At 38.2% G+C, this 22,988-nt stretch overlaps 8 protein-coding genes across 8 annotated transcripts; 4 read left to right on the top strand and 4 right to left on the bottom strand.

Moving 5' to 3' along the window:
* The first annotated feature begins 441 nt into the window (after positions 1–441).
* LOC106441788 lies at positions 442–1,209 on the top strand. Its single transcript, XM_013883553.1, has one exon. It carries the CDS (start codon positions 442–444, stop codon positions 1,207–1,209), a length of 768 nt encoding a protein of 255 aa, XP_013739007.1.
* A 1,490-nt stretch (positions 1,210–2,699) lies between these two features.
* On the bottom strand, positions 2,700–3,371 carry LOC106441787. The gene is made up of 2 exons (XM_013883552.1): positions 2,979–3,371; positions 2,700–2,936 (listed from the first exon to the last, which is right to left on the bottom strand). The coding sequence occupies exons 1-2, from the start codon at positions 3,369–3,371 to the stop codon at positions 2,700–2,702; spliced, it is 630 nt and encodes a 209-aa protein (XP_013739006.1).
* Positions 3,372–6,284: 2,913 nt separating this feature from the next.
* LOC106443466 (putative F-box protein At1g47790) lies at positions 6,285–8,287 on the top strand. Its single transcript, XM_013885028.2, has one exon. It carries the CDS (start codon positions 6,286–6,288, stop codon positions 7,444–7,446), a length of 1,161 nt encoding a protein of 386 aa, XP_013740482.1. The 5' UTR covers position 6,285; the 3' UTR covers positions 7,447–8,287.
* On the bottom strand, positions 8,029–10,513 carry LOC106437775 (ATP synthase subunit gamma, mitochondrial). The gene is made up of 8 exons (XM_013878746.3): positions 10,296–10,513; positions 9,796–9,839; positions 9,560–9,712; positions 9,280–9,393; positions 9,068–9,195; positions 8,834–8,956; positions 8,607–8,726; positions 8,029–8,517 (listed from the first exon to the last, which is right to left on the bottom strand). Exons 1-8 carry the CDS (start codon positions 10,391–10,393, stop codon positions 8,320–8,322), a joined length of 978 nt encoding a protein of 325 aa, XP_013734200.1. The 5' UTR covers positions 10,394–10,513; the 3' UTR covers positions 8,029–8,319.
* Positions 10,514–10,684: 171 nt separating this feature from the next.
* On the top strand, positions 10,685–13,839 carry LOC106443465 (receptor like protein 26). The gene has a single exon (XM_013885027.3). It carries the CDS (start codon positions 11,174–11,176, stop codon positions 13,568–13,570), a length of 2,397 nt encoding a protein of 798 aa, XP_013740481.3. The 5' UTR covers positions 10,685–11,173; the 3' UTR covers positions 13,571–13,839.
* Positions 13,840–14,034: 195 nt separating this feature from the next.
* LOC106437774 (receptor like protein 26-like) lies at positions 14,035–17,146 on the top strand. Its single transcript, XM_013878745.3, has one exon. It carries the CDS (start codon positions 14,596–14,598, stop codon positions 16,984–16,986), a length of 2,391 nt encoding a protein of 796 aa, XP_013734199.1. The 5' UTR covers positions 14,035–14,595; the 3' UTR covers positions 16,987–17,146.
* A 189-nt stretch (positions 17,147–17,335) lies between these two features.
* Positions 17,336–19,439, bottom strand: LOC106441784 (transcription elongation factor TFIIS-like). The gene has a single exon (XM_013883551.3). The coding sequence runs from the start codon at positions 18,846–18,848 to the stop codon at positions 18,327–18,329; it is 522 nt and encodes a 173-aa protein (XP_013739005.2). The 5' UTR covers positions 18,849–19,439; the 3' UTR covers positions 17,336–18,326.
* Positions 19,440–19,657: 218 nt separating this feature from the next.
* LOC106437772 (receptor like protein kinase S.2-like) lies at positions 19,658–22,674 on the bottom strand. Its single transcript, XM_048775005.1, has one exon. The coding sequence runs from the start codon at positions 22,350–22,352 to the stop codon at positions 19,794–19,796; it is 2,559 nt and encodes an 852-aa protein (XP_048630962.1). The 5' UTR covers positions 22,353–22,674; the 3' UTR covers positions 19,658–19,793.
* Between the last annotated feature and the right edge of the window lie 314 nt (positions 22,675–22,988).

The raw sequence follows: 22,988 nt of genomic DNA, 5'->3' as shown, positions 1-22,988 counted from the left end.
GTACTTCAATGGCCGCCCCTGCTGCTGTTGCTCCTCTTGATCGTGTGTATGGTGTCACAAACATCAAGACACATGTTCTGTTTCTCCTAGATCTCGATGATGGGAATTATGATGCTTGGCGTGAGTTATTCATGACCCATTGCCAAAGCTTTGATGTCGCAGGCCATGCACTCTGCTCACGAACAACGATGATGAAGAAGCTTGGACAAAACGTGATGGCGTTGTTAAGCTTTGGATCTACGGAACCCTCTCCAAAGATCTCTTTCGCAGCACATTTAAAACTGGTGGGACTGCTCGCGAGATCTGAATTCGTCTTGAACCTTCTTCCGTGAAAACAAAGAAGCTCGGGCCGTTCAACTCGATCACAAGCTCCGTACGCAAGAGATAGGTGATCTCACCATTCATGCCTATTGCCAAGAGCTCAAATCAATTGCTGATCTCATGACCAATGTCAATGCTCCGGTCTCCGAAAGAACATTGGTTACCTATCTGCTCAACGGACTCTACGCGAAGTACGACAACATAATCAACGTCATCATGCATAGTCAACCTTTACCGACGTTTGATCAAGCGCGTTCCATGCTCCTCTTGGAGGAGGAGCGACTAGGAAAAGGCAAAAAGACCTGGCTTAACAAAGATGAGTCTTCTTCTTCTGCTAAGGTTCTCAACGTCACCCCAAGCCAACCAGAACAGAAATCAAACAACTCAAACTTTCAGCAACGCAACTTTCAAAACAGAGAAAACAGTGCCCGTAACCGCGGTAGAGGTCGCTCCACCAACAATCAACAACGACAGTTCTTCAATCAATGGAGCGCACCATACTGGCAAACAGGATATCCAATGTGGCCACAACAACAGTTCAATCCATTGATGCAGCTACCCCAGCAGTCGCACCCACAGCAGGGACTACTCGGCCCGCGTCCTCAACAACAGCTCCTAGTACAAGGACCACACAACAATGCCGTTAATCAGCAAATACCCACCACAGATTTCGCCTCAGCCTTCAACACGATGACCCTAGTCGACCCCACAGACGGCCAGTGGTATATGGATTCAGGCGCAACTGCTCACCTCACAAATGCGGCAGGTAATCTTCAAGTTTCATGTTTAGTGGACCCAAGTTTCTTCTCACAAGATATAGAAGTAGATGCTAAATTTTTTCTAGTCATATTTTCTTTCACATGTAGTAGGACTAGTGCAGTGTGTTGAAACTTTAATAAAATGACAATTTTTTGAACTTTTTTTGGGTTGTAAGGCCTAAGAAATACGCCCTCAACAATACAACATTTATATTAAATACTAAATCAATGGTTGGATTAAGGACTGTTCCAATTAATTCTGGAATAAAAGTGGAACACCAAACTAAAAAAAAAGTCCAAAAGAAGAGTGGCAAAATATAACTGTTGGAACCCTCTGCCCGAGGAGCAACATAGATCCCACCAGATGGCTGACATGCTCGAAGAAAGTGACACACACCTGGTCTTTAAAAGACGCTCTCACAAAAAATTCCACTAAACCAAAGAAAAGGTATAAGACAAAGAGGCCAATTGCATCAAGAAACAGGACGAGGATCAAAGCCCTTTTTATAGAAAATCCGAAAAGTTAGCAAAGTGTATGCCGTGATGAACAAAACATGCATCACTATTGTGTAGACTACTCCCGAAGTCATCCTGCAGTTTACACAAAATTGAGACGTATTAAAACCAAGCCAAACTTGCTTCTTAAGTTACAAAAAAAAGACACTCACCTGAGGATAAATTTTAGTGCACGTCTCTCTAAGAGAAAGTCATCCATCTACAAAAAAAAAAAATAATAATAGAGGGTAAAACATCAAATTACAAGTCATCTTTTTCCATCAATCTACTTTTGAACCATAATACTACTACTAACAAACAAAATGAGCCTTACCTTAACGCTCAAAAATCGAAAGAAGCCTAGCAGCAGTCATAGCAGTCATAGAAACGCATATAGATTAATTTAAATTTAAAATTTAAAATTAAATCTAATTTAAATTTAAATTTTAGTTTTAATGTAAATTTTAATTATATAAGAAAAACATATATTAACGAAGCCTAAACTAGGTTTTCTTTACCAAACATGGAGCAACCAGACCAAAAGAAGAACAGAAACTACTACAAGGGATCTTTTCCTCACGATCTAACCTCCGAGCCTGAGAAATCTGTTGCGAGGTTCCGTTGCGTGTCAAAGCTCTGGTCATCAATAAGCACCGATCCATATTTCATCAACTTGTTCGAAACTCGGTCCCCTCGGCAAACTATTCTACTTTGCGTCAGAAAATATGACAGTCTGTTTGTTTCCTCGATTCCGCAGCATAAGCACATGCATACTCTTCATCAGAGTTCGAGCAAGTCTTTCTCATCTTCTCAGCCTATTAGTTGTTATAATATGAAGTTCCCAGAAACTAATGGTTTATATCCTACAGAATCTGTCCACGGCTTGATCTGTTTCCAGGAATCAGGAAAGCCCGTAGTTTGGAACCCTAGTAAGAAAGAGTTTGTAACCTTACCCAAGCCAAGAAAGAGCTGGAACGATATAACAGTTTTCTTAGGATATGATCCAGCCCAAGGTAAACACAAAGTAATGTGCCTTCCTTGTAACAGAAGTACTGATGTGTGTCGAATCTTAACATTGGGATCAGCTCAAGAATCTGATAGAGTTTAGATATCTCTAACTCCCTGTCATGCAGCTTCTTCTTGAACTTCTTCAATGATTATGCCTTGATTAGGGGTAACTTCCTCATCGTCTAGATCATCTCCACTATCATCATCCCCTGCATCTGGCGCTCCACCACCATTGTTAATGACACAAGCACTGGTATCGTGTGTGAGCATTCCACAAGCTTTGCAAAAACCCTTGAGCCTCTCGTACTGAAACCTCAGCAAAGTGTTCACTCCAATTGCGAATTGAAAGTTTCTCTGGAAGCGCAAAGGGTGATTGATGTTTCAATTCAATCGAACCTTTACAAACTCCAATCTTCCTCCCATTTCCTCATTGTACTCCATTTGGATGTACTGCCCCATGATCCGAGCAATATAGAGTATAACCTCCCGGTTCATAAACTGCAATGGAATGCCTCGGATCTCCATATCCATTAGAGGAGTCCACCTTTGGAGAACCAGCATTCTCTCCGGATACGCCCATGGCCCGCGTCGTAGCACCGTCTCCATTGCTTCCTCTGAAGGAAACACAAACTGAAAGCGCCGACCCTCTGTAATTCTGCCTCGAACGATACCTTCTAGACCCCAATTACGAGGCATAGTCGCAACAATTTCCCAAAACTTTTTCCTTCTAGGCATGACTAGTCTCCCAACAATGATGAAACGGTTCTCCTCCGCAGCCTGACGGACCATTTCCGCTGGCATTGTCACTGGAGCATCGGTAACCCCAACTTCTTAAACTTCATACTTTTGTAGAGGTTATAAATAATAATATATATTTATTTTAACATTGTGGTAGATGATTGAAAACTATTAGTTTTGGTTATAATTAATTATTAAATTTAAAAATTTTATACTACTATTTAAAAGTTACACATAGCTAGTGATATTTTTAATTAATAATGCAAATATTAATAAATAATTTATAAGATAATTATGTCTACATGTGCGAACAAATACCTAGTTAGTTTTAATATTTTATTATTTTAGATCAACTCCAAAAAGAAACTCTATTTTGAAGTTTTCAAAACTCTATATTTGAAGTTTAAAGTTGTTCTTCTTCAAAAACAAAACTTCAAACTCAAATTCAAAACTATTTATATTTTATAATATGGTCCTTATATTTGTCATAACTAATTTGAATTCATAAAACTTTTGTAAATAATTAGCGCATATATAAACATATTACAACAATATTAATTAATAAAATAGTCTATTGAAATATAAAATTTAAATAAAAATAACTTAATTAATATTAAACTTCAAACAAAATACCTTATTCCATAAAATGGTTTTGTAATGCATATATGATCTATTAGTACATTTCGAAGTCAAAATAGCTCTCCTCATTTTTACTTTGTAGATTACGAGCTAAACTTGTTCAAATTGGATGATATTGATACTTGTAAATACATTAGATCGGAACAAGAAAATAAAAGAGAAACATAAAATTTGCTAAAAGACTAATTTATTTTCGATGATATTAATACTCGTGAATATATTCGATATGAATAAGAAAAAATGGTACGAAGAAGACATCAGAAACAACAATAACAACCATCTTCTTTTTTTTATACGCTGATTTATTATGACATTACAATTATGAGAAATATTACATAGATGATTTAACAACCGGAAATACTACCTGTCTTATGAGGATCTACGTCTAACTGCATCACCTGAGTCGTCCTATGAAGATCCACGCCTGACTGGATTTACTTGCACAATGTTGAAGATCCCTTGTAAGTCTTTCTTCCGTAGTCTGCAGTAATAAATCGCTCTTTTCGGAACTTGAAACCTGGATTTTCTGTATTCTGCAATAAATTGCATAGTCTGGGATTCGAACCCTAGACATAGGTGTAGAAGCCTTTAAACCTTAACCATTAGGCTACAGTGCTTCCACATAACAATCATCTTCAGTTACACAAAAAACTTTGGACAATATTTGAAAATTTTGAAGGTTCAGATCAAACTTACCTAACTATAAATGTTGTTGTAAAATTTAAATTTGTGTAATAGTTATGGCTTCATGTAATTTTTTTTAAATCTTTTTTGTTAAGTTTTTTTGTATATTATTGTTGTTTAAATCTAATTTAAAATATTTTAAGTTTTATTTTAAAGTTTTATTTAATTTTATGTGTAAAGTTTAAATTTTGTAAACAATGTTTTAAATATTTATGAGATATAATTTTTGAAGGATTAAAACAATAAAAGAGAAAATATTTATGAATCATAAAGGTGTTGTGTATTGTAGGGACCAAAATGCAAATAAAAATGTGAAACTTCAAATTTGAAGTTTTGAGGAGTGAAACTCTATATTTGAAGTTTCACTACTCAAAACTTCAAATTTAAAGTTTTGAAGTTTCTTTTTGTAGAGCAAAAAATTTTATATTTGAAGTTATAGAGTGTATTTTGGAGATGCTTTTAGTCCTCAAACGAGTCGTATCCCTCAACTTTTCCTTTTATCTATCTATATTATTATTTGCGAAGTAAATTTTTGCAACGGAGCTCTCACGTTAAAAATTAGAGCGGTTAATATCATTTATACCCTTAATGAATAATTATATAAATTAGTCGAAATATAAAAACGAATTTCAAATCTATCTGATTAAAAAAATGATTAAAATTAATAATAAATCGTTTATACCCTTAATGAATAAATTATATAAATAGTCAAAAATAAAAACGAATTTAAAATATATCTGATTAAATAAGTGATTAAAATTAATAATAATAAAAATTATCTAAAATATAAATAATTAAAAACGAATTTCTATTAATACTATTATATTTATATATTATATTAGATAATTGACTATAAATAAATATAATAAAATTTTCAAAAATAAAAACATGTTTTAAAACATAAGATAATTGTTAGATATATTATGTTGTTATCTAAAAATAATATTTTATTAAAAAATATTTTAAAACATAAGATAATTCTTAGTTATATTCTGTTGTTATCTGAAATTAATATTTTATTATAAAATTTATAGTTAAATATAAAATAATTTAGAATTAAATGCTAATCAAACAAATAAATATTTTTTCTAAAATATATGTGAATATCTTTAAAATTTAACACAACAATAAGCATATATATATTTTGATAAAAAGTAATGAATATATATTAATAATATTTTATTTATATGTTATATCTGATAATTGACTATAAGTAAATATAATAAAATTCTCAAAAATAAAATATATTTTTAAAACATAAGATAATTCTTAAATTTGTTGTGTTTTTATTTGAAATAATATTTTTATTATAAAATATGAAATATAAAGTTTAATGTTTGATTTATATTTTTAAAAATATAATTAATAATTTATTATGTTGGTTTTGATTTAATATTTATAAAAAATATCTATAAAAACACTATGCCCGCATGTGCGGGCAGAACACCTAGTTTAGTATTATTTTTTATCTCTACATTAAAATTTAAAATCAAAAGAAATCTTAAGAGGATAACAACAGCAGCATTGCAGATAGGAACGCATATAGATTAGTTTTAGTTTTGATTTTTATTTTAATGTTAATTTTAATTATATAAGAAAAACATAGATCAACGCAGCCTAAACTTAGGGTTTTGTACCAAACATGGAGCAACAAGATCAAAAGAAGAAGAGAAACGACTACAAAGGATGCTTTCCTATCGATCTAACCTCAGAGATACTTTTGAGGCTACCTGAGAAATCTGTCGCGAGGTTCCGTTGCGTGTCAAAGCTTTGGTCATCAATAAGCACCGATCCATATTTCATCAACTTGTTCGAAACTCGGTCCCCACGGCAAACTATTCTACTTTGCGTCAGAAAATATGACAGTCTGTTTGTTTCCTCGATTCCGCAGCATAAGCACATGCATACTCTTCATCAGAGTTCTAACAAGTCTTTCTCATCTTCTCAGCCTATTAGTTGTTATAATATGAAGTTCCCAGAAACTAATGATTTATATCCTACCGAATCTGTCCACGGCTTGATCTGTTTCCAGGAATCAGGAAAGCCCGTAGTTTGGGACCCTAGCAAGAAAGAGTTTGTAACCTTACCCAAGCCAAGAAAGAGCTGGAATGATATAACAGTTTTCTTAGGATATGATCCAACCCAAGGTAAACACAAAGTAATGTGCCTTCCTTGTAACAGAAGTACTGATGTGTGTCGAATCTTAACATTGGGATCAGCTCAAGAATCATGGAGAACGGTCAAAACTAACCAAAACCATCGTTCTTCCATTATTACTATTGGGCGATGTATCAAGGGGGTTATATACTATCTAGCCTATATTTTTCACAGTCGTCTCCAGGTTATAATGAGTTTCGATATCAAATCTGAAAAATTCGATACGATACCATTACCAGCGGAAGATATAGATAGACCTTTTCTGATAACTTATGTGGGACGGTTAGCTTTTGTTGATGACAAAAATCCTAGAAGAATGTTGATTTTGGAGGATGCAGAGAGACGCAAGTGGTCAAGCCAAAACTTCCTTGCATGTTTACGTCACCGTGATGTGATTACTTCAGAATATTTGCATTTAGGAGGTTCCACCCATGCTGGTGAGCTTGTTTATCTAGCTCCCTATTTTAAAAAAAAATCATATATTCTATTTTGTGATCCCGTGAGAAACAGCTTTAGAAGATTTGAATTTAAAGGAATCGCAGAAGACGAATCTTGGCTCAATGCAGATCAAGATGAACCACTTTTCTCTCCTCGGAGCCGTCTCCATATTTTTCCAAATCATACTGAGAGTCAAATTTCTTTGTAACAATTTGTTGCTTTTTTTTTTGGTTGGCTTTGTTTCTTTTTAAATTTATGTTATGCTTTTTCATATAATTTTCTCATTCTTTGCTTCAATTCTATGCGGTTCATTTCCAATTAATATTGCGGGTACTATCTAATTCAAAAGTAATAGAGGAATTGCATATATGGAATATGCTACGCCGAGAAGAGAACGGTGGTTGGTGAGGAGGAATTAAAAATGAGAGCACTACTACAGGTACTATCCATATTTTTCCAAATCATACTGAGTTTTGACCAGATGGTCCAGACCGTGATGTTATCGTACCAGACTGCAAGGACTTCGATATGGTTACCAGTGCAAGCAGCAAGACCAACTACAAAAGCTTGAAGCAGATACACAACATAGTAAGATTACCGCATCTTATTGTTAGATTTTCACCGCATGTCATTTAAGTCTTGCCGGTTTGGTCGTGGCGTTTACAATGTTGTCTGAAGACTCTTGGGATCTTGAGACTCTCATATGTTTAGCACGACGACAGATGCATTGGATTGGAGAGGTTTGTAGCCCTTCGTGTCTGTCTTTAGAATTGGTTTTGTTACAAAGCTATTAGGAAACCAGAGTATTTATATAAGTTATTTGAACAAAACAACACTGACGATTCTTGGGAAAGAGTATCTGAATCCAGAACAAAATGTGGATGCAATTATTCATAATCCTGCTGGAAATTACAGGGATATTTATTATGAAAAAAAATCTTTGAGCAAAGACTGGTGGCCTCAACAAGAAGCCAGCAAAGGAAATTGATTCAGTGGCCCTTAAAGAGTTCAAAACACAGTGTCTCCTCCACGGTGGATGAATAATATATCAAAAGCCAAGTTAACGCAAACATGGATGTGCTTATTTAGCGGCTTCAAGTGCAGAAGCTCCAGAGATAATCTCGATAAGCTCTGTTGTGATAGAAGCTTGACGAGTCCTGTTGTAAGTGAGGGTGAGACGGTCAAGCATTTCTCCTGCGTTTCTGCTTGAGCTGTCCATAGCAGACATCCTAGCTCCCATCTCACTACATGCATTCTCCAGCACCGCATTGAACATTACCTAAAAACAAAAGTTTATGGAAACCACCCATATTAATCCTTATATGTTTAAACACCATAACTCAAGTTTATATGTTATTGGTTACTTACACAAGAGAACTGGAACTCGGCCAGATTCTGCAGAATTTCTCCCTTTGTTTCCCCACCTTCAATCTCGTATGAGTCGAGCTCACCGAGTTTTCCTCCAACTTCAGACTCCTTCTCAATAATCTATCAACGTAGAAACACAAATAAGAAAATAATAAGTTTATAGTAAAAGCAGAATGTGAAACTAAGCACTGATTGTAGTCCTGAGACATTTGTCACTCTTGACTTACCTCAGGTGACAAAACGGTGGCCACAGTCGGTAGAAATGCGACAACGGAATGGAACTTGTTGTAAACAATGCGCAAAGCATCGAACTCAACGTTCTTCAGGATGTCATCAGCTAAAACTGAGACCTGATGCATCATGTAAACATAAGAAACATTAAAGTAAAGAGGACATAGCTCGAGGCTGAAGGAACTGAGGAGAGCAAGTAATGCTCCTAACTATCAATAACTATGACCAACCTGAGCATAATTGAGTGGATTCTTGTTCAGCTCTGTAACAGTAAGGGAGATGTCGTTCTTTGAGTCACGGAACATTATAGCCTTTGCTTTCTCCCCAACAATAACAAACTTCACGTCCTTTTCAGGACCTGCAAGGAAACAAGAATTAAATCAGGTATGATAATTCAGAAATCAAAACCATTAAACCATCGAATAGTGCTTTCGAAACATACCAGCATTTAACTTGTACAGAGCCCTGCTCACTTTAACAACAGTGGAGTTAATTCCACCACAGAGACCCTTGTCAGAAGAGAGAGTAACCACCACACTCTTCTTCACATCAATGCCTGTTTTTTTCCCATCAAGTAAACGCTAGGAATCAGAAACAGATCCAAAAAGAACAATATACATATAGCAAGAGTTGGATATCTAAGAGGAGAGTCAAGAGTATAAGACTGTTCGTCATCATCAACACTAGTATAAATTGAATAATATAAACTACTCGGAGCATACTGGGATTATCTCCAAGAAGAGCAGTAAAAGGCTGCCAAAGTCCACGGGAGTTCTCAGCTCGTCCTTGAACAGCTCTTAGCTTAGAAGCAGCAACCATCTTCATAGCCTTTGTGATCTTTTGGATGTTCTTCACACTCTTCATGCGGTTACGCACTGCAGAGAGTACACAATAATTAAAACGATACATGGATATTAGAAGTAGAACATAACACACTCGTAACTAGTACACAACTTACCAACTTGAGTAGAGATAGAACGAACTCCAAGAGGTCCTTCCTCCCTACAAAACAAATGCAGGTTAGTCCTCCTCCTCCTCATCATTACCATGAGTACACAACACCACCCAGCACTTTGAATCAATATGGGTAATCAAACCCCAAAAAGCAAACATTTTTTTTGTTGCGGGTGGAGGCAGAATGTAACTGACAAGTTTAGAAAACATACAGAATTATCATTATCAAAACATTTTCTCCGACAAGGGAAACTGAATTCATATTACGACAGGAACACGAGATTCAAAAGATATGAGCTTTGCTCACACATATCTCATTTGGCACAAAGTGAATAATTCAAATTATTTCTCGTAAATTGGAAAACTCACCCTAACGAGCAAACATCAAAGAGTCAAATCAAACGAAGCAATAATCGGATTCTAAAGAGTATCAATTGAAGAACAGCGAAACGTTGGGGCTTATACGAGAGGATAAAGAAGGAAAGGAGGGAAGAGAGATCTCACTGGTCAGAAGAGAGAGGAGATCGGATGGGAGCAATTGGGCGAGCGGCGATTGAAGGGAGGAGACGCCTCCCTTCGCGACGGAATACAGCCATTGCCATTGATCGAAGACTAAAGCTAGCTCCGGCGAATTTCTCAGATCGGGGTCGTCCTCCTTCTCGAGATAAAATGACTGCTATGGCGAAATCAAGGGCTTTGTTTTACAGAACAACAACATACTCACTTTCGATACGTCGTCGTATTCACTACCAAAGTTTCTCCTGAGATTAACATGGGCTCAACAAAGGCTAATACTGACACGTCTTCAGCCCATTGTATATTAGGCCCAATGTTTTATCTCGTAAGCCTTCATCTCCTCAATTTGCCACGTCATCACTTGTCTGTCTTCTCTATCTGCAGACAAAATAATGCAAGTTAGTTATGTACTTATGTCACGTAACAAAATTTTTAAATATGATACCAGAAAATTCTCCAAGATAAATACTTGTGTTTCATTTTATAAATTATTTTTCTTACAAGCAAAAAAAGATTGATAAATACATTCTCTAATAATATCATTTCATATACTTATACATATTATTTGGGTACAGAGTATTCAATAAATACAAAACTGCATAAATACTTATTTTAAAGTGTGAAAGTGCATTTGCATAATTCAAACTGATAAAATCCAATTTTCAAAAAAGGTCAACTCTTGATGCCCGAAAGAAAAGGTCAACTGTTAGCTTGGACATACAATATGATTTCTAGCAGGTTGTCTACACAAAATAAAAGAGAGAACCTGAACTAATTTCATGAACTGTCTGATTGGTTGACTTTTTTGGTGGCTTTAAGACCCATACATTTGTAATTATTGCTCAGGATTAATACTATACAATGCGATGGCTGGCGGCTTTAAGAACATGCATATATATATCAAGTCTTATAGATCATCTCCAGCACATCTATCATTTCATCAACTTTTTCAAAACACAAACACCATGTCGCTATCGCGTCTACATTTGTGCTTTGTCTCTATATTCTTACTCTTCGCTGTACACGTCTTAATGATGAACGCTCTTGTTTGTCGTCCTGACCAGATCCAAGCTCTAATGCAATTCAAGAACGAGTTTGAGTCCAACGGTTGCAACCGCAGCGAGTATCTCAACGGAGTCAGGTGCGATAACGCCACTGGTGCAGTCACGAAGCTACAACTCCCAAGTGGTTGCTTTACTGGAATCCTCAAGCCAAATAGTAGCCTCTTTGGATTTAACCATCTTCGTTACCTCAATCTCTCTCACAACAACTTCACTTCTTCTTCGCTTCCTTCCGAGTTCAGCAATCTCAACAAACTAGAGGTTTTGTCTCTTTCCTTTAATGGCTTCATTGGTCAAGTTCCTTCCTCTATTAGTAACCTAATCCATCTTACCCATTTAAACATTTCCCATAACGAGTTCACTGGAAGTTTCACACTTGTGAGGAATCTAACAAAGCTCTCGTTTCTAGACCTTTCTTTTAATAAATTCTCAGGAGCCATACCTTCTGATATACTATTCACTATGCCCTTCTTGACTCATCTTGATTTGAAAAAAAATAGTTTCACTGGAACAATAAAAGTTCCAAACTCTCCTTCTTCATCTAGGCTAGTGTTTTTATCCCTTGGCCAAAACCAATTTAAAGGGCAAATCCTTAAGCCTATCTCAAAGCTCATCAACCTCAGCCATCTTGACGTCTCTTCCGTAAACACAACCTACCCAATTGACTTAAACATCTTCTCTCCACTCAAATCTTTGTTGGTGCTTTATGTCTCTAGAAATAGTTTATTACCATCCAGTCTAAATTCTTCAGATATCTCATTGCACTTAGAAAGCTTGGTCATGCGAGGATGTGGCATTACCGAGTTCCCAACCATCATAAAGACCCTTCAAAACTTGCAGTATATAGACCTTTCCAGCAACAAAATCAAAGGGAAAGTCCCTGAGTGGCTATGGAAGCTTCCTCGTCTTTTCCAAGTGAATCTTGTTAACAACTTTTTCACCGGTTTGGAAGGTTCTTCAGAGGTTTTCGTTAATTCATCAGTGCAGTTACTAGATATTGCATACAACTCCATGGCAGGAGAGTTCCCTATTCCACCAACTAATATCATCTACTTGTCAGCATGGAATAACAGTTTCACAGGGAAGATACCTCTCCAGATTTGCAACAGAAGCTCTCTTGTTGTGTTTGATCTATCCTACAACAAATTCACCGGTCCAATACCTCAGTGTTTGAGTAAATTGCCGATAGTGAATCTCAGGAAGAACAACTTGGAAGGAAGTATACCTGACGAGTTCTATAGCGGCGCTTTGACACAAACCCTTGACGTTGGCTTCAATAGACTAACCGGGAAGCTCCCAAGATCGCTTAGAAACTGCTCATTTTTGAGGTTTCTAAGTGTTGACAACAACAAAATCGAAGACACGTTTCCTTTCTGGCTCAAAGCTCTACCAAACTTGCAAGTCTTCACTCTCCGCTCAAACAGATTCTTTGGCCAGCTCTCTCCTCCTGATCAAGCTCCTCTCGCGTTCCCCGAGCTGCGTATACTCGAACTATCTGATAACAGATTTACAGGGAACTTGTCACCAAGTTACTTTGTTAACTGGAAATCATCATTGTTCAAGACAGATGAGGATGGGCGTATGTACATGGGAGACTATAAGCATGCTTACTTTGGATATGAAGATACTATGGATTTGCAATATAAAGGTCTATTCATGGAGCAAGGGAAGGTCCTTACCTCCTACAGCACTATTGATTTCTCCGGAAACAAACTTGAAGGACAGATTCCAGAGTCCATTGGTCTCTTGAAGGCATTGATTGCGCTCAACTTATCGAACAACGCCTTCACTGGACACATTCCTTTGTCTTTGGCTAATGTTACTGAGCTCGAGTCGCTAGACCTGTCAAGAAACCAACTCTCTGGGACTATTCCTAGGGAACTCGGGAGGCTCTCGTTTTTGTCGTATGTGAGTGTGGCTCATAACCAGCTGAAAGGTGAAATACCACAAGGACCGCAATTTAGTGGGCAAGCTGAATCATCATTTGAAGGGAATGCAGGTCTATGTGGTCTTCCTCTCCCAAAAAGCTGCTTTGCGCCACCAACAGAACAACCTAAGGAAGAAGACGAAGAAGAAGAGGAAGGAGTGCTAAACTGGAAAGCTGTGGTTATAGGGTATGGTCCTGGATTGTTGTTTGGATTAGTAATGTCTCATGTTATTGCTACATACAAGCTAAAGTGGTATTTTAGTTGGTGCGGATAAGCGCAAGTAAATCCATTTAAATTGTTTATGTCTATGAATTCAAAATGCGACAGTCTTAATAATATTCACCAGAATAATGTAGAACCAGAAACTGGTACGTAAATATAGTATGTTGATATCTGATATAAGAATGGGGTTTTAATTGAGATCTCTGTTTTGGCTGCTGAATGCAGATTGTTAAGAAAGTGACTTGTGATGCTAGTTTTTGAGAATCTCCATAGAACTTGTCATCCTTGGAAGTACCGTAAATATATTCTGAGACTGTAGAAAATTTGTCATCCCTAGAGAGTCTATTAGGATCCCTGAGACCCAAAAACTTCAATGTGCATGTATCCATGAGGAGGATACATTGTATTTTTAGAGCATTATGTGAAGGTTTTCTCCAGATATATACAAGCACAGGATATGAGCCATCTCTGATCTCCCAAATTTCTTTCGTAAAGACAACAGTTGAAAAGAACATAGCAGTAAATTTAGCAAAAAAAAAAGAACATAGCAGTATATTTCATCAAAAAAAAAAAAACATAGCAGTATACTTTCTAAACAAACCTTACGTAACTTAACAAACTCATAAACGTGATATTTCATCATCCTGCGAAACGAAACTCCAATCTAAGATGAAGGCCCACTTATATTTTGGTTGTCATCATCAGATTAATAACGTATTATTTGATCCCATGTGCGTATGCTGATTTGTCTGGTACCTAATTAAGTTTGTGTGAACGTACTACTGGTGATTCAACGCTCTTTAACTCCAAAGTCAAAAGTCAAAAGTCAAATGTTAAATGTTAGGTGAACATTCAACTTATTTATGTCTAGACAAGAGTCATAGAGATGTCCACGTGGGATTTACTTCATCAACCTTGTGACTCCTAGGCATACCACATGCATTTAGACCCCACACATTTATTAGTACGAATTGTTTTCATTTATCTGTTCTGTTGAACCAATATAAAAGAAGCCTACCTTTTACATGTCTTTTTGGTTTAAATCATTTTCTCAAAACTCTTTCAATCACCATTACGATGCCACGATCGTGTTTGCGTTTACGTTTTCTCTCTTTACTCTTGTTCACTTCAAGCTTCTTGACGATGATCCATGCTCTTACTTGTCGTCCCGACCAGATCCAAGCTCTAATGAAATTCAAGAACGAGTTTGAATCCCCCGGTTGCGACCGCAGTGACTATCTAAACGGAGTGCAGTGCGATAACGCCACTGGTGCGGTCACGAAGCTACAGCTACCAAGTGGTTGCTTCACTGGGATTCTTAAACACAACAGTAGCCTCTTTGAGTTGCGTCACCTTCGTTACCTTAATCTCTCTCACAGTAACTTCACATCCTCTTCACTCCCTTCTGAGTTCAGCAATCTCAACAGATTAGAGGTTCTATCTCTTGCCTCTAGTAGCTTCACTGGTCAAGTCCCTTCCTCATTTAGTAAGTTAATATCTCTTACCCATCTAAACCTTTCACACAACGGGCTCACTGGTAGCTTCCCACTTGTGAGAACTCTCACCAACCTCTCGGTTTTAGACCTTTCTGATAATCAATTCTCAGGAGCCATACCTTCTGATTTACTTCTCACTTTGCCCTTCTTGTCTCATCTTAGTTTGAGAAAGAATCATCTCAATGGTTATATAGAAGTTCCCAACTCTTCTTCTCCTTCATCTAGGCTAGTGTACTTGTCCCTTGGGGAAAACCAATTTGAAGGAAATATCCTAAAGCCTATCTCCAATCTCATCAACCTAGAGTACCTCGAGCTTTCTTCCCTAAACATCAGCTATCCAATTGACTTAAACATCTTCTCCTCTCTCAAAGCTTTGTTGATCCTTCATATTTCTAAAAATAGGTTGTTACCTTTAACTTCAGATTCCGACATCCCATTGAGTTTAGAGAGTTTGGCTTTGTCAGGATGTGGCATTATTGAGTTCCCAAACATGTTAAAAACCCTCAAAAACTTGCATCATATAGACATCTCCAACAATAGAATCAAAGGGAAAGTGCCTGAGTGGCTCTGGAAGTTTCCTCGTCTCAGCATAGTGAATCTTGTTAACAACTCTTTCACCGGGTTAGAAGGTTCTTCAGAAGTTTTACTAAACTCATCAGTGCAGTTACTAGATATTGCATATAACTCCATTACAGGAGACTTTCCTACTCCACCACTTAATATCATCTACCTCTCAGCATGGAACAATAGTTTCACAGGGAACATACCACTTCAAGTTTGCGAAAGAAGCTCTCTCAGAGTTCTTGATCTATCCTACAACAACTTCACCGGTCCAATACCTCAATGTTTGAGTAACTTAAAGATAGTGAATCTAAGGAAAAACAACTTGGAAGGAAGCATACCTGATGAGTTCTATACCGGCTCTTTGACACAAACACTTGACGTTGGCTTCAATAGATTAACAGGGAAGCTTCCAAGATCGCTTTTGAACTGCTCCTTTCTGAAGTTTCTGAGTGTTGACAACAATAGTATCGAAGACAAGTTTCCTTTCTGGCTTAAAGCTTTACCAAATTTGAAAGTCTTCACTCTCCGCTCAAACAGATTCTTTGGCCAGCTCTCTCCTCCCAATCAAGGTCCTCTTGCATTTCCCGAGCTGCGTATACTTGAACTATCTGATAACAGCTTCACCGGAAGCTTACCATCAAGTTTCTTTGTTAACTGGAAAGCATCATCACTCAAGAGGAATGAAGATGGGAGAATCTATATGGGAGACTACAAGAATGCTTATTATAGCTATGTGGATACTTTGGATTTGCAATACAAAGGTCTATTCATGGAGCAGGGGAATGTTCTTACTTCTTACAGCACCATTGATTTCTCCGGAAACAAACTTGAAGGACAGATTCCTGAATCCATTGGTCTTTTGAAGGCGTTGATTGCGCTCAACTTATCGAACAACGCCTTCACGGGTCATATTCCTCTGTCTTTGGCAAATGTTTCGGAGCTCGAGTCACTGGACCTTTCAAGAAATCAGTTATCAGGGAGTATTCCTAGAGAACTCGGGAGCCTATCGTTCTTGGCGTACGTAAGTGTGGCTCATAACCAGCTTAAAGGTGAAATACCACAAGGACCACAGATCAGTGGGCAAGCTGAATCATCATTTGAAGGGAATGATGGTTTGTGTGGTCTTCCTCTACAAGGAAGTTGCTTTGAGCCACCAACAAAACAGCCTAAGGAGGAAGAAGAAGAGGAAGGAGTGTTGAACTGGAAAGCAGTGGTTATAGCGTATGGTCCTGGATTGTTGTTTGGATTGTTAATAGGTCATGTTATTGCCTCATACAAGCCAAAGTGGTATGTTGAGATCGTTGGTCCGGATAAGCACAAGAAAGTAGATTCAGTTAGCTTGTGTATGTCTCTGGATTCAAGATGTGACAGTTTTAGCAATAAGAATAGTGTAGAAAGTAATATGTAAATATATAGTATGTTGGTGATTTTGTTAGGGATGTAAAAAAGAGGTCTTACTAGTTTTTGTAACCTCTCGGTCCGCTGATGATGTTCTGTAAAGGTCTGTTATATACTGTTTGTATGGTTTTTAAAATAACTTGAGCTAAGTTCTTACAGAAGGCGTCCTATTTTAGCTTTGTTTTTAAGAAAATAGATCAAGTGAAAGTAAGAGTCAAAGACTAAGATTATAAGACTATAACCTCAGACTAGATAATATATAAGTCTAAATGTTACAACTAAGCACTGATTTGAATCAGTTCAGCGATCTTACATGATAATAATCGGACTTACTAAACATAGTAATCTGCTCCACAATTTGGAACTGATATTCTCAAGTATTATCTTTCGATTATAACTGAAACCAGTCTTCACAATTCAAACTCTAGTCTCATGAAACAAACATACAAACAAACGTTCAGTTGAGAGACTGAGAAATTACTAATTTATTCACAACTCAAACATTCCTTACTATTCTGTGTCAGGATTAACAACCAACGTTGTCAGTTAGTCAGTAGTTATAGATATCGCTATTTATCTGGCTATGCGTTGATAACTTGATGTGTATCACTATGGCTTTCATGTCTGGCTGAACAGAGAAGCAGAATTGCCAATTGTTGGACCATAGAAGAATGTGTAAATTTGGAAAAAGACAAGAAACAATGAAATCTTTCTCGAGCATTGACTTATTGTCTATGTCTCTCAGTTACAACTAAAAACAAGTTTACATTTCAATCTTCAATTGCGTCATGTATTCGCATAAAAGAATACACTTCAACTTGAACAACACACAGAGAGATTGCAAAAAAATATGCCTTATATATTTACAACTCACAACATTTTACTTTCTGAGTGATCTATCGAAGAATAATAACAATCAACGACTTGAAGTCGACTAGTTTCTTGTCAAAGGCATTGCTTCGTACAAGCCAGAGTGTCTTGTCAAGTTCCCTTATGTTCTGTTTATTTTCCATACATTTATTAATGTTCATACACATCTCTGTTTTATTCTCCCCCAACTTATGGAGGAATCAAATCTAAAAATACATTCAATCATCTCAAAAATTATCATTTGACTTTTAAGTCAGATAAAAATCAGAACTTTCTCATGCACTGATTTACAACTGAAAAAAATCCAATTTCAATTAATACGCATAAACAGATAACAACACAAACATTGGTTGTGAAAGCAAATTCTTTACGGTTAGCTTTAGAGCAATTGAAATATAAAGTGGTAAATTTACCAAGAATAATAAAACAACCGACATTGTTGTCAAAATTACAAAGCCTACTGAGTTTTTAGAGGGCATCTTAGTGTTGTTGATCTCTGATGCTCTGACTCCAATGTTGTAAAAGAGCCGATGCAGAATTGCAGATTTTACGATCTTTGTGCCTTGTGAGATGACCAAGCCTCTCCGTGATCCTCCTCGTTTCAGGAGCTGTTGCGCTGATTGGCATAGTGATGAGCAAAGAGAGAGTATCCACACAGATAGATGTCTCTGCTTTGGCGGCAAGAAGTCCCTTCGTGTTGGCCACGTCAGCTGATTTCTTGGCTTTTTCGAACAGCTCCAACGTATCCTTATCGTTCTTCTTCACCGCTGGAAAAGCTTTAGGGTTTCCACAAACTTCCGGAATCGGCTGCTTCTTCTTCGTCACCTCTAGAGGCTTTGTTGAAACAGGCTTGCAAGGCTTCTTCACTTGTTTCTTAATCACGGCTTTAGGGTTTTGAGAAAGTCTCATTGGTGGAGCCGATTGCTTCTTCGCCTGGACAGGCCTCGCTTCAGCCCCAGCCTTCTGTGTTGCAGTCGCAATTTTCTTCATCGTTTTCATCATGGTGTTGTTTCTTTCCTTTGTTGATTTGTGGAAGAGATTGAATTTGGAAAAAAAAAAAGACAAGTGTAGCTTAGGGTTTCACTCTCGAAGTCAAGTATGGAAATAGAGATAGAGAGATAGAATAGTGTGAATCATATTATATAGAGCGTCTAGAAACGAAAAAAGGAAAACATGAATTTAACTTGCATCCCAAGTGTCCATTATCATACAGAATTTCCTTTTTTCTTTGATGGTGGGTGAATGCGTCAGATCAAATTTCAACGTTAAAAATTTACTTTTATTATATATTGGGGTTATATCTCATGATTTAATACTTCCGGGGATCAATTTAGCATTTATCAGAACATATTATATATTGGGGTTATATATTTGCATCCGGAGTTTTTTTTTGTAATTTTGTCTCTATAAATCTATAAAAATCGCATTTTCTAGAACACAAACTCTAAACCTTTTGAATCTAAAATCAGTAATTAGTCATTTGGTCAAACCAATGGACTAAAGACGTTTTACCAACATGTGTCGTCTGACTCAAATATATTGTCGTCTGTGCAAACAAAATCATAACCTATGTTTTTTTTGGGTGCAAATGTTAAGAAATCATAACGTACGTTGAAACATAGCTCAAAAACAGAGTTGCATAACCAAAAAAACAGAGCCTTGATTATGAGATACTGCAAGTTGCAACCCATCGTTGAAGAAGTTCATGTAGATAAGGATTGGCGAGGTGGTTGAGTAGGCTATCTTGTTGCGGATGAGCTTATCAATATTCCAAACGAAGTTAACGATCCGAATTATAATCAAAGATGAAATTCCACCAAAAGACTATTTAACACAACTTAGAATCTTCTTTACATAACAAACACAAATATATTAAGGCATGAAAAATACATGCATTACAACTTTGATTACATATATATTACTAAGATTTACTTCACTAAACATAACTTAATGAATCCCTAGCGCCTGCATTTGTCTAACCATCAATATAGACGAATCATACATCTGCTTGCGGCTCACGTCACCTTCCTTTCCTCCTTCCTCTTTAAAAAACCTCTCACTTCCATCCAATGTACACACCACTTGGCTAATGCTAGGTCTTAGCTTTGGGTCGGTTCTTGTGCAAACCAATCCTAACCTCAATACCCTCGCCATCTCTCCCCTCTCGTACTCATCATCTAGATGCACATCTGCGATCTCCTCCAATGGTTTTTTCTTGTTACCAACTAAGTCACGGATTCTCAACACCAAAAGAGCGTCTTCCTTCTTCCTCGTATAGTCCACCGCGGGCTGGCCCGTAACCATCTCGAGTATCACCATGCCGAAGCTGTACACATCAGCTGCTGTCGTTGCTTCTCCGGACTCCATGTATTCTGGTGCCATATAACCAAAAATCCCTTGCGCTGAGCCCTTCTTCTTGGCAGCTTGATGTGCCTGATCATTCCTAGATAAAAACTCGGCCAGCGCGAATCCGCATAGCCGCGGATTCATGTCTCGGTCGAGAAAGATTGTAGAAGAAGTTATGTTCCGGTGAACAACTTGCTCATCCCATTCCTCGTGGAGGTAACGTACGGCGCACGCAAGCGATTTAATCACGTTGTACCGGGTTTTCCATCGCAAAACCGTGGTCCCCTGGCTATGGAAAAGAAGATGGCTTAGCTTCCGGTTCGCCGAATAATCATACACAACAAGCATTTCGCCGTGTTCCGTGCACCACCCGCGGAGCATGACAAGGTGACGGTGACGTAGCCGGCCTAGGTTGAGCAGCTCGGTGGAGAACCGTGTAACTAGCGCGGGACATTTCGTCATACCGAGACGTTTCACCACAATTTGCTGATCCCGGTTTAGTAAACCGTAATAAGCCGTACCGAAATCAACCTCAGCTACACGACGCGCGTCTGAGAAGTTGTCAGTAGCTAAAACAATGTCGTTGTATGAGATCTCCCTTGGCGTGTCCAACACGAAAGACTTTGATGACATCACCCGACGGCTGTTGTTAGTAAAATACCGATTCTCTCCCGTCTCTGCCGTCTGGTAAATAGAATCCTCGAGGGCAGTAACGTAATTTGACGACGGTGTTGCCTCCGAAGACGCGTTTAAACTTGTCGTTGAAGTTGTAGGAATCGTTGTCGTCGCGGTGGTCGTCGTTGTCCCCGACGTTGAGGATGATTTTAAAGAAGATAAAGGAATGTAAAGAGGGTGGCTTTTGAAGGAAGGTAACGCCGGTAAGTTGCCGGAGAATTCGCCGGAAAGTGCTCCGATCACCCATTTCATGCTGGGACGAAGATGCGGGTTGTTCAAGGAGCAGAGAAGAGCGAGATGGATCATCCTCTTCATGTCGGAGACGACGTAAGAGCCTTTCGGAAGCCGAGAATCGCCGGCGGCGAGTAGCTTCCGATCATCGGATAGCCTCCGAACCCAGTCGAGCAAAACGATCTTATCCTCCGAGAACGAGAGGTCGACGGCGCGTCTCCCGGAGACGACTTCTAGCAACACGACGCCGAAGCTGAACACGTCTGTTTTAGCGGTGGCGACGGTTTTCTTCCTGAAGCTCTCCGGCGGTAAGTACCCGATTGTCCCGCCGATTCGCGTCGAGTCAGCGACTCGGAACTGGTGGTTTCTAAAGGAGGAAACCGAGTCGTAACTCGTATCGAACTCGGGCTCTTCAACAGCGTGTTCTAGCCACCGAGCCAAGCCGAAATCGCCGAGCCGAGCGTTGAACTCGGAGTCCAGCATCACGTTGCTCGTCTTCACGTCTCGGTGAATGATCTGCGTCTCTAACTGCTCGTGGAGGTAGAACAAAGCCGCGGCGAGTCCTTTTACGATTTTACCCCTCCGGTCCCAATCCAACGGTTTAAATTTAGAGTTCATCTCCGGGCTACGGAAAAGCACCCGGTCTAAGCTCCGGTTAGGCATGTAGTCGTAAACCAAAAGCAATTCGCCGTCGTTTAAACACCACCCTCTTAATTTCACGAGATTCCGGTGCCGGAGCTGAGCTACGGCGACAAGCTCCGCCGCGAACGTTTTCTCGAACTGCTCTCCTTTTTTCTCCGCCAAGCATTTGACAGCCACGGTGGTTCCGTCGCTAGGTAGCACCGCCTTGTAAACACGGCCGAACCCGCCGCTTCCGAGGATCAACTCGTCGCTGAAACCATTAGAGCCGATGTAGAGCTCGGAGTATCCGAAGATTCTCGGGTTCTCGGCGCCGATCTTGCCGGAGAGCTGAACACCTTCCATGTCAGTGAAGGGTTTATCGTTGATCTCCAGAAAGTTGGAATCTTTATCTCTCTCGCTGATACAAAGATTCAAGCTTTTCACCAACTTGGAGCTGTGTAACCGCCGGAATAAATCTCCGACCAAACTCACGACTTGACGTCCACAGTCACGACTCTTCTTCTCCTCTTCCTTGGTCTCCTCAACCATGGCCGGAGACTCTACGGAGGGCTTTAACTCGCCGGATTCCGCCGGTAATACGAAACAGAGACGGTCCACTGACATTGGCGCCATGTGTACGTGTAACAATATCAAATGTGAATGAGTTTATGATATGATGTGCTTTATAACATAAGGGATATGTGGCGATCTATTAGATTTCTTTTGACCGACCAAAATTTAATGATGGATTTTTGCCAGCAAGACTGATGATATATAGGTGTGTTGTAGAAAATTTAATTTAATGTTTCAAAAAGGTTAGTATTATTATTTTGAATATTGGTGGCATTAATTTCAACAAGATTAGGTTAGCGTGGTTTGAAATTAGCAAAACCATATATCGGGTTTGGTCATTTAAGCTGACGTGTCATGGCAATGTATTCACCATTTCTTTCGTATAAAGTTCCTTTGTTTTAATTTGTAGGTCTTGTTGAGTTTTTTTAGTGAGAAAATAAAATTCATTGTTTTTGCGAAAATGATTTATTTATAAATACAGAAATAAACTTTAAATTTATTTACGTATGGGAAAAATACGACCGAAGAAGACTTCTTCAAACTTTTAAGCGTGTCGTCGAGAAGAATATTGACCGTCTAAATTTGTCTTCTTATATATGTTTCTTTTATTTTCTTTCCTAATATAAATTCTACATAAACTTTTTTTCTTTATTGTTCAAGGACGTGTAATGAGTTTGTACGCGCTAGCTTTAGCAA

The sequence above is a fragment of the Brassica napus genome, chromosome A3 (genome assembly GCF_020379485.1).
Source record: "Brassica napus cultivar Da-Ae chromosome A3, Da-Ae, whole genome shotgun sequence".
NCBI lineage: Eukaryota > Viridiplantae > Streptophyta > Magnoliopsida > Brassicales > Brassicaceae > Brassica > Brassica napus.
Note: the sequence above shows the minus strand (reverse complement) of the source record. Positions and strands in the feature narration are given on the sequence as shown.